Source organism: Aythya marila, assembly GCF_965140915.1.
Source record: "Aythya marila genome assembly, chromosome: W".
NCBI lineage: Eukaryota > Metazoa > Chordata > Aves > Anseriformes > Anatidae > Aythya > Aythya marila.
Genome location: NC_139081.1, coordinates 15,381,004 through 15,394,497, shown reverse-complemented (window position 1 = coordinate 15,394,497; position 13,494 = coordinate 15,381,004). Strand labels below are relative to the sequence as shown.

General features: G+C 41.3%; 1 protein-coding gene across 1 annotated transcript in view; it reads left to right on the top strand.

The window, feature by feature from the left end:
- Positions 1–12,581, top strand: part of LOC309889551 (activated RNA polymerase II transcriptional coactivator p15-like) — a 32,240-nt gene extending 19,659 nt beyond the window's left edge. The window contains exons 4-5 of the mRNA XM_082782402.1: positions 5,257–5,365; positions 12,249–12,581. Of these exons, the coding sequence (XP_082638528.1) occupies positions 5,257–5,365; positions 12,249–12,328 (189 nt within the window). The 3' untranslated portion in view covers positions 12,329–12,581. The remainder of the gene's footprint in view (positions 1–5,256; positions 5,366–12,248) is intronic.
- Positions 12,582–13,494: the final 913 nt, after the last annotated feature.

Sequence of the window (13,494 nt, the reverse complement as noted above, 5' to 3'; positions counted from 1 at the left end):
AATATTCTTAATAAATTTCTTTACCTTGGGGAAGAAGACAAACACTAGACCTAGTAATAGGAGGATAATATCTGACCAAGGGTATCCAAGATACTGAAAGGCTGCTGTAATTAGCCCACAGGGAGAAAAGTGGAAGGCACCACCCCCGATATTATTCACAGATTGACTGCTGGGGCAAAAAAGTAGGTGTTGTAATTTTTAATATTTCCAAAAAGATAATCTCCATGAGACCAGGAGGATAACAATGCCGGGCCTGAGTACCAGACAAAACTGAAGGCCAGTATGTTACAGCACATCATGATAAAGAAACCAAGCACAGACTTCAACACTTTCTCAGATCAGATGTAAAGGAAAAAAGAGAACAGGGAATGGATTACATACAACACAGTCACATAGAAAAATATTAATGGAAAACCAAACGTTGTGGCTACCAGTATGTTAGTTGTAAATACTTCAACCAATGCTATTGTTATCTCAACCCTTGAGCCCCACATTGGGCGCCAAAAAGGACTGTGGTGGTTTTACTCAGGTGGGCAGCCGAGCTCCACCACAACCGCTCTCTCACTCCCCCTCTCCTCAAAGAGGAAGGGGGAGAAAATACAACACAGAGAACTCGAGGTTTGAGATGAGAAAGGTTTAATTAAAGGGAAAGGGAATGGGGAGGAAAAAAGAAACCACAGAAACAGTAAGTCCACGCGGAAGCATAGAGAGAGGGGAAAAAAAAATTATTCTCTACTTCCCATCAACGAGCAATGTTTGGCACGTCCTGGGAAGCAGGGCCTTAAAACGTGCAGTAGTTGTTCAGGAGGATCAGCCCCCTCCCCCACGAGAGCCCCCCTTTTTATTGCTGAGTGTGACATCAGGTGTTATGGGATATCCCTTTGGTTGGTTTAGGTCAGCTGCCCTGGCGATGTCCCCTCCCCATCACTTGCCCACCCCCAGCCTGCTGGCTCTTGGGGGCTTGGAAGGAGTCCTGATGCTGTGCCAGCACTAAGCAGCAATAGCCACAACACTGGAGTGATATCAGTGCTGTTCCAGCTACGAGTGCAGAGCACAGCACTGTGTGGGCTGCTGCAGGGAAAAGGTGACTCCAGCTCAGACAGACCCAACACAGTTAATAACAAATTCCCATTTTTGGAAGAAGAATCGGAGTATGCAGCTTGTTGGATATAAAGAACAAATTTGGATTTGAGCAAAAATCAAAATAAAGAGGGAAAGAAAGAGGAAGAGACAAATGATAAATGGGACCTTCTGGATAACTTGCCTCTTCCTTATAACCCCCAAGCTGCAGCAGTGGCTGCTGTAGCAGTTTCTCTGAGGGAAGAGACAGGAACTGTAAGTAACATTAGCCCTGGGAACAGGAGGTACTGCAGACTTGTAAAAGAATTGGAACCATGTAAAAAAGACCTTGAGAATTTTCCACTCCCTGGTACTAATACTACTAACACTACTGAAGCTGCTATGTATCCTCTCTGTGAAGTGCCGCTGGGATCTGGACAGATAGGATATGTATTTGCCCCCCTTTCTAGCGGAGAAGTGCAAAATTTTAAAAAGGAAATGAAATCTCTGATTGAGGACCCCATTGGATTAGCAGAACAGTTAGATCAGTTTTTGGGACCCAACCTATATTGCTGGGGAGAAATTATGGCAATTCTGAATCTGCTATTCTCAGGGGAAGAACGAGGAATGATTAGAAGAGCAGCAATGCAGGAATGGGAAAAGGATCATCCTCCAGGAGATGGAGTGATTCCAGCAGAGCAAAAATTTCCAAATGTGGACCCTAATTGGGACAACAATAATGTGCAGGATAGGGTTAACATGAGAAACTTGAGAGAAATGGTAATTAGAGGAATTAGAGAGGCAGTACCTAAGTTTCAGAATTTTATTAAAGCCTTTGAGGTTCAGCAGAGTAAAGATGAAACTCAGAGTGGTTTCTTGGAAAGGCTCAGGGACAGGATGCGAAGGTATTCAGGAATGAATCCTGACGACCCCATAGCGCAGGGGCTCTTGAAGATTAATTTTGTGATGAAAGTGTGGCTGGACATACAAAGTGAACTTCAGAAATTGGAGGGGTGGAATTAACTGAACAGCCGTTAGAAAAAAATTTTGAGGGAAGCCCAGAAAGTGTATGTTAGAAGGGAAGATGAGAAACAGAAACAAAAGGCGAAAATGATGATCTCCACAGTGAATCAAGTGGTGGGATAGAAGGGGGAACCAATGGGAAAAGAATTTTTAAGAAAGACAAGGGTTAGGATGGAATGAAGAAGAAAAAGGGAATGGGAATGTAAAATCAGTAGCCACTTCCTCCACAGCCAGGACAGAGACAGGTACAGAAAGGATGTTTTAAATGTGGGCAAATAGGTAATTTTAAATGAGAATGCCCTGAATTGAAAAGGGAAGGGAGATTGTTTACTATCATAAACTCTTAATAGGGGGGTCAGGGGTTCTCTGAACAGTGGTCCCACTGAGAGCCCTTGATAAATTTAGAGATGGGACCTAATAAAGAAGAGGCTGTATTCTTAGTAGATACAGGAGCAGCCAGATCGTCTTTAGCTTATAAAATATCAGGACTCAATTTGACTAGTAATACTTTAAGAGTACAGGGGTAGAAGGATTTGGTATGGTGGTGTCACTTTTTGAAACTACTCAATTATACTGGGGAGCTAAAACTGTCACTGGTCAATTGTTATATGTACCTGAAGCGGGGACCAGTTTATTAGGGAGAGATTTAATAGTCAAATTAGGATTACAATTGAAGACCTGCGAAAAAGGAATAACAGTCTCAATGAAATTATTAACAGAAAATAAATCCCGTGGTATGGGTAATGGAAGGAAATTGAGGAGGGCTTAATATAACTCCCTTAAAGATAACTGTTCAAGAAGGGAGCTGAATAGTTAGAAAACGGCAGTATCCTATCTCTTGTGAAGGAAAAATGGGCCTGAAACCTATAGTGCAACCTTTAGTTAGAGATGGTCTTTTGGAGCCTTGTATGTCACCATATAACACTCCAATTTTACCAGTACGAAAGCCAGGTGGTTCGTACCAATTAGTACAAGACTGGAGAAAATTTAAGGAGATAACACGAAAGCGCCACCCTGTGGTTCCTAACCCTTATACCCTGATGAGTAAAATCCCTTATGAGCACAAATGGTTCAGTGTTATAGATTTAAAGGATGCCTTTTGGGCATGCCCACTGGATCCTGAAAGTCAGGATATTTTTTAATTTGAATGGGAAGACCCAGAAATAGGCTGTAAACAACAATATAAATGGACTGTTTTGCCTCAAGGATTCACTGAATCCTCCAGTTTGCTTGGACAAGAATTGTAAAAGATTTTAGAAACGTTTCAGATTCCAGAAGGGATGACATTGTTACAGTATGTAGATGATTTATTGATATCTGGGGTAGAAAGATCGGAGGTAAAAGAAGCCACAAACTCCTGATTTTTTTTTTAGGAGAACATGGGCTAAGGGTATCTAAAGATAAATTACAGTATGTAAAAAAAGAGGTTAGGTATTTGGGACATTTAATCTCTGAAGGCAGACAGAGAGTAAACCCTGAAAGGACTCAGGGAATTGTGCAACTTCCTCTCCCTAGAACAAAGAAGGAGTTGAGAAAATTTTGGGGTTTAATTGGATATTGCAGACTGTGGATAGAGGCATATGTGCAGAAAACAAAGAAATTATATCTCAAATTATTGTAGGAAGAACCCAATATACTGAACTGGACTAAAGAGGAAAAAAGTAATGGAAAAATTAAAAAAGACCTTATCACGGCACCAGTCTTAGCTTTTCCTGCCCTAAAGAAATCATTTTATCTTTTTATAACTGTAAGTGAGGGTGCTGCTTTGGGGGTGTTAACCCAAGAATGGGGAGATAAGAAGAAACCTGTAGCGTATTTGTCTAAATTATTAGACCCCGTGTCCTGGGGATGGCCAGAATGCATTCAGGCAGTAGCAGCAACTGCCTTATTAGTAGAAGAGAGCAGGAAATTGACCTTTGGAGGACAACTGATTGTTGTTACCCCTCACCAAGTGAAAACTATTGTCACTCAGAAAGCAGGAAGGTGGCTGACAGACTCCAGAATACTAAAATCTGAAGCTATACTAATTGAAAAGGATGATTTAACTATAACTACAGAACCTGTTTTGAATCCCGCCTCCTTCTTGTCAAAGGGAATTGAAGATCCAATAAATCACCAGACAAAGATAAGATCAGATTTACAAGAGGTGCCCTTAGAAGAAGGGTAAATATTGTTTATAGATGGATCTTCTAGGGTGGTACAAGGAAGGAGATGTAATGGTTATGCCATTATTGAAGGAACAAATGGGAATGTCGAAGAAATGGGAAAACTGCCTAGTAATTGGTCAGCTCAAACTTGTGAATTATATGCATTAAATCAAGCATTAAAGTTGTTGCAAGGGAAACAGGGAACTATATATACAGATTCACGATATGCATGTGGGGTGGTACATACATTTGGAAAAATTTGAGAAGAAAGGGGCTTAGTAAACAGCAAGGGAAAGGAATTGGTCCATGAAGAATTAATTTGACAGATTTTGGAAAATCTGTTACTACCAGAAGATATTGCTGTGGTGCATGTGAAAGGACATCAAAAAGGAAACTCCCTAGTTGAATGGGGAAACAGAATTGCAGATGAAAAGGCTAAAGAATCAGCTTTGCAATTAGAAGTAGAAGCAAAGCTGCTTCTTGTACCTGAAATAAAACCTCCACCTGAAAAGCAAATATTCAGTGAAAAAGAGATAGAAGCCTTTAGGGAATTAGGAGCAAAGGAGTCCAAAAGACGGTGGATTCTCCGTGATGGGAGAGAAATGGTAAATAAATAATGAGGGAAATTTTAGCTGTTCTACATTAAGGAAGCGACTGGGGAGTAAGAAAATATATATGTGTAGGCATGTATACCGTAGCTAAACAGGTGTGTAATAGTTGCATAACATGCCAACGAGTGGTCCTTTATGGGTCCCTTCCAACTCGGGGTATTCTATGAAATTAGTGGCTTTTGTAGGAATTCAACTTGGTAAGAACATAGGTATTTTTATTCTAGAAGGAGCCCCATTTGCAGAAATGTATTGAATGTTCAACTGTTTTTTAAGTCCTTCGTTTATATTGTCATTAACTATTAGTCTAAAATAAGCTGCAGTGGGTAATGTCATATGTCTGAGTCTAATACTGTTTGGAAAAGTGAATGCTCTAATATGTGAAAAACCTAATAGATCCTTCTATGTGTTTTTGACAGATTGGTAAAATGAGGTATGTCAGTGTTCGTGACTTTAAAGGGAAAGTCTTAATTGATATTAGAGAGTACTGGATGGATCAAGAAGGTGAAATGAAGCCGGGCAGAAAAGGTATTTTTCTGTATCTGTACATTATAAACAAAAGAGAAGTGGTTTTGTTGGCCTGAGTCTGTTTTTTCTAAATGGATCCTGCATAATTTAGAGAAACAAGGCATCAGATACAAGCAAATGTATTGTGGGAGCTATGAATGTAACCATACTTTTTCTCCTCTTAATTAACTCAATTTCTTGCCTCTAACAGAGGTCAGATTTTCTTATTTCTAATTTGTATGAAAAGGTTTGGGTTTAGTTGAAATAAGATGTTAAATAATTTAAAACAATTGTGTTCTTCATTTTTATCAAATTTCAGATTAAAATAATAGAAACATTCCATATGAGTAATTTTTTTTGGGTGGGGGGATCAAGATTTTAGCTGACGTGAAAACACTTGAAGTGCTTGAGCTTTGGTACTTTGTGTCTGTCTAATCTGGAACACAGCATAAGCCTTTACACCTTTAATTTCTACTCCCATGCTTAATTTTTATGTCATCCTTTCACTGAACTGTTTGTGGAACTTTGGCCACCTGCAAGATGAGGATGAGTTGATAGTTGCAGTAGTGCTTTCCTTAATGTCATGTTGCTTCTTTAGAAAAGCTTACTTCACTCATTTTTCATATTGTGTAAAGGAAAGAGGTAAGTGTGAAACATTCTGTTCTGAAGATTAAAGGTATTTATATTTTTGTGATGTATCTGGGAGCAGCGCAGTGAATAGACGTTTGGAAAGCTTCAGAATTTTCAACATCTCATAGATAACAACTGATAATAGGTTTGCATGAGCAGGATATTATGGGTACCTTACAGGAAAAATTCTTTTTTGGATGTGTTGCTGCTGTCTAACAAAAATCATGACTCTGGTGTTTAAAGACTAGTGTATCACATCAATCAAAAGCTTGAGTGGGAAGCAACAACAAAACTTGATGGGCAGGCAAAGTGATGATCTACATGATGTAGATAGAAATGTTTATCATTGTGGGAAACAGGACTGGATTTTATTAGGATAAAGTTAATAATCTGATAGCATGAGAGTTTAATGTTCCAGTGATGCGCTTACAAGCTGCTTACGTAGCTATCCTACAAACAGTATAAACAGTTGAAATTTTATAATAAACAAGGGAAAAAATCCAACAGTTATGTTATAAATGGCTCAGGATTCAAATTAGGATTAAATAAAAAAATAGGATTTATTGAAAGAATATAAAGGAATAGAGGTAAGCAAACAGCGCTGGGTGCACCGGGAGTCCCTCACATCGGGGGTTCAGTGATTCTTTCCTCTCGTGGCTGCTTGTTGAAACACTCTTTTTTATCTTCTGACAAGGCCCTTTCCAGGTTTCTGTAGCAGGATTCATCTGATAGCCACGGCTACATTCACATTTGTAGCCACCTTTCAGGTTGATACAGATTTGACTACAGTTACCAGGGTTTTGGCATTCATCAATACCTCCACAGTTTCTCTTGTTTACAAACTCAAACTCAGCTGGACAGTCACATTCATTTATGTTGCATTCCTTCAGGGGCTCATCACCCCAGTCCTTGCAGTCTCTCTGCTGGTTACACACTTTATTGATATCTATGCATTCTCCACTTCTGCACTTGAATTTGCCAGGTTCAGAGCACTGAATAACATTGTTATAGTTTGCTTCATCAGTGCCATCCAGACAGTCTCTCACACCACTGCACTGCCTACTCCCATGGACACAATTCCCATCTTCACATCTGAACTGGTCTGGTCCACAGGTCCAAGAAGGGCAGTTAATTTCATCTCTTCCATCCTTGCAATAAGGATCTCTGTCACATCGCCACTTCTTGTAGATACATTCACCTGAGCCGCACTGCACCTCACTCACAGAACACTTCACTGGAGGTGCAGGCTGGCAGCCACACTGCTCCAAAGATTCATCCGAGTGGTCAGAGCAGTCACCTTGACCATTGCAGACAAAGCTTTTGGAAATACATTGTCCACTACTGCATGTGAACTCTGCTGCACTACAAGTCACATTGCCACAATTCTCTTCATCTTCTCCACTGTCACAGTCTTTTTCACCATCACATTTCCATGACACTGTTCTCATATGACACAGCTCAGCACTTTCATCAGACCCATCTTCACAATCCGGATCCCCATCACACTGCCATCTGTTTGGCACACACTGACCACTGTTGCACACAAAATCAGATTCAGCACACATCTTCTTCACACAAGCGCTCTCATCACTGCCATCTGAGCAGTCTTCACATTTTACTCTAGCACCGTCGGCAGCAGTGCACAGTCAGGCGAAGGCGAGCAGCAGGCAGAGCGCCCCGCACTGTCACCTGTGTCACTTATACTACTCCTATTACCCATGCTGTTAGTGTCAGTGGCATCCTCCTTTTCTTTTTGCCACTGACCATTCACCACAACTGGATGAGACACATGATTACTAGTTAGGAAAGAGAGTGTAACGTCTGCTATACGGCTGCAGGCAGTGCCAGCTGCAACCTTAGGTTTGTGAAAGAGCCTGCCTGTGGTCATTTGGCAGTGTAATCTGCGTCTCTGCACTCCTGCCCCGCAATAGAGCTAAGTCGTCATTAGTAATAGTTATAACCCCGATCTGGGGACGAATAGTCTTTTTTGCATTGCAAGATAAACCTTTTATAAAAAGAATGCTAGAGTGAAGCAGCACAGCCGCTGCTGCCGCTGCCTCCATGGTTACGTCAGACAGGCTGCAGGGTCCTGATGTCCGCCCCTCTGCTCTGTGCCGACTCGCCTCACAGTGAGAGTTGACTGCCGGTGTCCACTGACGCCTCTGGTCTCCCGTAGCAACTCGATCTCGGATGTTCCGCAATTACTTCAATTTCCCCGCGTTTTGCAGCTTCTGTCAGGTCTATTCTGTGTCTCTCAGAGCCGTCCGTGGCTCTGCAGTGTCTCTCAGGGCTCTCTCCGTCCAGCGGTAGTCCCTCCGTAGTTTCTCTGGTCTCCCAGCGCCGGTCCAGGTCTCGGCCTGTGCGGGCCTCATATGTTGCAGGAAGCACAGGCGAAAGCACCAGTAGAGTCAGATCATGCTCCTGCCTTTTTCTTGTCACAGTCAAAACATTTAAGAGCAAAAATAGGATACACAAGATACACAAGATACACCGGGCCCATATATTAGGCACCACCACTCAAAACTTGGATAAAACAGCACTTCTTTTCAGTCTGTCAAGCACTTCGTTCATCTCTGCCCACTCCCCTTGCGGAGAGTATGGAACCATGGATCGGAACTCTGCACTCGCTTTGCAACAACGCTACGTCTCACTCACACAGCACAATCGCACACAGAGGCCTCCAGCACATCTCATTCATACCACAGGAATATAATTTAGAATGATAACCAACCAAATAAGTATTGTCTCTGACTGTGTTCTTTGTGAAGTGACTTGTAACACTTTGTTTCAAACCCTTACATTTACACAAATACTTTCAACACAAAATACATACAATATGCAAATATTACAATATACAAAATGTCAACACAAAATACATACATAAAAACACATACAATTATTAACACTCCAGTTAGTATCCCTCCAGCAGCTGAAAACATACCGTTTGTCTGCAGTTTCAGGAGATCTTTGCTCCTGCGGTGAGCAGCTGAGAGTGGAGTCCCCTCCGAGCAAAACACTCAGGGTGCACCTAGGGGTGTCCACGCTACAGCCGATCCCACAGCCGAGCAGAGTGTCTCCTGCCTGGCTCACCAAAATGACTCACAGAAAGCTGACTCCACAATCAGTAAGATTGTAAAGTAGGTATGTTTACTCAGTTCCATGCAGCACGGGGCAGGTAGTCCCACCAGAGTCGTGCACGCCTAACGTGGCAAATTGCTCTAGTAAAGAGTTACATATACATGAACATTCCTATACATATACATATTCCTAACCTGTCCCTTTGTGAACAGTCGTCCTTATCTCAGACCCCTTGATTAAAGTCCGAACTGTGAGGTTGTTTTTGATCTGGTTCTCGGGGTCTGAGAGGCTCCTGTTATCTGGTGGTATAAGTGCAGCACAGGCACAAATGTAGCACATATTCATTCTTAATCAATTGCTCTCTAATTTCTAATTCCAATGTTTCAGCTTGCTCTTTTCCGGATCCACGGGTATTCTACTATTAATGTTCAAAGCCTGACAGACCCCGTCCTCCGTGGATCAAAATACATGGGGTCTTAAGGGTTCTTTTGGTCATTCTATCATAAAATACTGGATCATTTTCAATTTACTCTTTAATTTTCTGGGGCCCCTATTGTTCCAATTTCTAATCATTATTCATAATGGACTTTTTGGTCATATATCTGGTAATTTGCTCCCTTTCTGGTCCTTGGTCTTTGATTTTATCTGACCCATCCGGGAATTTTACTAGTGGCAATTCCCACAGCCCTTGGTTGCCCCCAGTGAGAGTGTCTTGCAGGGGGTTTAGGACCTATCACCCACCCACGTATCACTCCATTCACCAGCCCCCCCCCGACAGGAGATTAGAACCAGTGAGAAAACAAAAAGACTTCTACGCAGACTTTAGAAGCCTCAGTTACACTCTCACACACAAACACGGGCAACCGTACCTTTACCCAACCGGACAGTATCTTACGAATCAGTCGTCTTCGTCCAGAGTCCAACCGGACGGTATCCACAAGCGTCTTCGTCTGGGATCGAACCAGACGGTATCCAAACGACTGTCGTCTTCGTCCGGTTCGATCCCGGACACCGGAATCCAACCAGACGGTATCCAAACGACCCTGTCGTCTTCGTCCGGATCTTCGCGTGCAGAATTATGGGCAAAAAACAGCCGGCAAGGGAGCTCAAAAAAAAATCAAATTCTTTGCTTACCTTTATTCAGGTTCAGGATGGCATTAGTCCTGATCTGACTCAAACAGGAGCCACCAAATGGTGGGGCGCCTCTCCTAGATTAAATCAGAATTCAGGAACTATAGCCATCCCGGACGAGCCCCCAAATTGTTATAAATGGCTCAGGATTCAAATTAGGATTAAATAAAAAAATAGGATTTATTGAAAGAATATAAAGGAATAGAGGTAAGCAAACAGCGCTGGGTGCACCGGGAGTCTCCGCTCCACCAGGACGCACACCAGTTACATCAAGCAGCTGATTTTTATGCTCCTAGACTAATACATATTCATTACTACTTCTAAAAAAAATAGATTATTAAAATTAGCTTCCGGGGTGCAGTCCCTCCTACTGGAGCATGCGCAGTCTCCTCTGGGGTCTCTTCTGGGGGTCTCTAGGGGTCTTTCATGCTGAAGGCTCGTAGTCTTCCTCTCCCCCTTTGTACTTACTGGGCACCATGCCAAGTTTATAGAACATCCTCTTCAAGTCTTGTCTCCCAGCCGTCCTTCAGCTTCTTTCTCCTTCCTCTTTATCTCTCGCCCCCCCCTAACCAGATACCAAAGATCCACATAGTATCCCATAACAGTCACTAGTTGTTATCAGTTGTTCTGAAACTCCCAGACACACGAGTAATTAAAACATTCTTCCCCAGCCATTCACAGACACATCTATAGCAGTGTTAGAAATAGAAGTCCGGAATAACAAAAGCAAACAGGTTCATAAATTTAAGAAGTGATAAATTGACTAGAATGAGGGGGAGACTGGGACACACTGCAGCTGTGGTTCAAGCATTGAATTGCCAGTGCAGGGCCCAGAGGCAGACAGGATTCAAACAGAATTGTTCTTTATGGACACGAATTGTTAAAACATTCCTCACAAGTTAGGAATTGCTTTGTCACATACCATGACAATATACCTTTATGTATGACAATATACCTTTATTTCATATAGCAGTTCTAAACTTCATGCCTGCATACAGTTCATATTGTATGTTGTTCAGGGGCAACTTGATGACATTTGGTCCCCCAATAATGGTTAGCATGCCTGACCAAACTGTTTTCAAAACACATCTTCCACCTAAAGACTAGTGGGAGAACTCGTTAGAAAAAGTAACAGTGCAGACTTCTTGCTGCTCAAAATAACAGTACTCTGATAAAGCACTAGTAGTAGAAGGGGGGGGGGTGATGAGCCCCAAAAGTGGAATTCATAGTTTTACCTGTTTTCAGGTCCTGCTCCACCTACAGGGAGAAAGCAATGAAAGAAGCCTGATCACTGAGGGGGGGAGAAAGGGGGTAAATAGTAGAAGAGCCTGGCTGGAGAGGGTGAGAGGTAGGCCTATGAGCCTCTACTTACATAGAGTTGGCATAGAGATTAGTAGGGGAAGAAGGAGGAGGCTAATGCACAATGGAAATGTGTGCCTGGACTGGAGCTTGAGGAAGTAAAAATTCAGAACTGAGGAGATGAGTTGTGGGGTACTGAGTGGTTGATTGAATGTCACAAGAATCTGTAGTGATATTCCATGTTGGTTTGAGTGCTAGGGAATAGAATAAAGCTTCTCTAAAATATTACTTATAGCATACGATATTCACAGTGCTTTAAGAAAGAATTCCACAGGTTTTCACAAGAAAAGAAAACAACACAGAATTATAGTATATCGAAAATACTTAGTTCAGTCCACAGAGGTATTTGGCTTTTAGCAGCCAACTGAAATAGAATTGGTTTCCTACATCTCACCTCATTTTGTGCTGCCCCCTATCAGGGCAAGAGCTCTTTCTCTTCCTGCATTTAGCAAAACACTTGTGAATGAATGTTGTATTGTACCCATTTTCTTTGTAAGGTAAACTTGTCCAGAGATGGGCTAAAGGTCTAAACTGAAGTGTTCTGAGTAGTTTAACTCTGCAGCTGAGACTTATTACACTTGATGTAGCTCAAACATTAATAGTTGTGACAGTCTTTGTGTATGAAATCAGTCTTGGTTGTAAATATGCAAGATGCTGAATTACAAATTTCTTATTGTACTAAGTGTTTGTTTCTAATACATTTCAGGTATTTCTTTAAATCCAGAACAGTGGAACCAGCTGAAGGAACAGATTTCTGATATTGATGATGCAGTAAGAAAACTTTAAAGATAGCCATACAGAAATCTTTATCATTTCAGTTGTTTTAAGCAGTCTTTTTACATTGGATTTTGTTTTCTAAAATAGTGTTTTCAAAGCTATTGTATATTTGGTTTGTAAAACAATTTGTAAGATGAATACTTTTTTTTTATGTGCATTTAAAGTGTATTCTGAGTGAGGCTATTTGTGTATACTTTACTAAAAGGAAATGTGTTGCTTTTACCTCATGGTGTAAAATAAATCAAGTAATGGTTAAAACGTAGCTGTTATGGCCTTTTGATTGAAGATGTTTGCTGGTAAGGCCACCTATTGGCTTTAGGCTTTGTTTCAGTTCAGTTGTTTGTTTTCTAAGGAGAATTTTAAAACATCTTTATTTAAATAGTTTTTCTTTCATACGCTTTGGTATTGTCCTCAACTTTCTGCATTAAAACTTGATACAAACAGTGAATACCTGGTAAAACACATTTTTGTAGATAATTTTAAATACTGTATTTGCTAATTTTCCCTATTTATTCATATGTAAACAGTCCTGAGTATATAGACTTTTTTGCGTTATTTGCATAGAGTGTTATATTAAACAGTAACACTTGAACACCATCCACACGCTGTTCCCACTTCTCTATAGCTTGTTTGACTTAGAAAATACAATTAGCCTTTATTCATGGACCCTAGATTTTAGGATGCGATGCATAAACTTTTACATTAATAGGTAACATATGGAGTAATAATTTGTGTCAAGAAGATGGTTGATATTAATAAAGAAGGGGGAGATGTGGGAGTGGGGCCATGGGGGTCGACAAGCCCCATGGTTGGTGATAACATCAGACTCTTAACGATGAGGCCATCAGGAATGTAAAAGAGTTTAGAGGGAACAAAGAAGGGTGATTCATGAGACTCCATGCAGTCTTGGGTTGCTTGTTCTACAGCCCTTAAGGCATGGAAGTTGCTGGGTGTTTGCTGGTTGCCAGGCAAAGTTGTTTGACCAATGAAAAGTTGTTTTTGAAAAGAACTGCTGTGGGGAGAAGGGTATAAGAGGGGAGCCTGCTCTCAAGAAAGAAGAAGAAAAAAAAAAGGCAACACGATATAATGAAGTTATGTCATCAATAAAGAAGTAGAAAAAAAAAGAAATGAATAGGGACAGGCTAGCAGAACACGGACCAGGACAGGAACAGGGA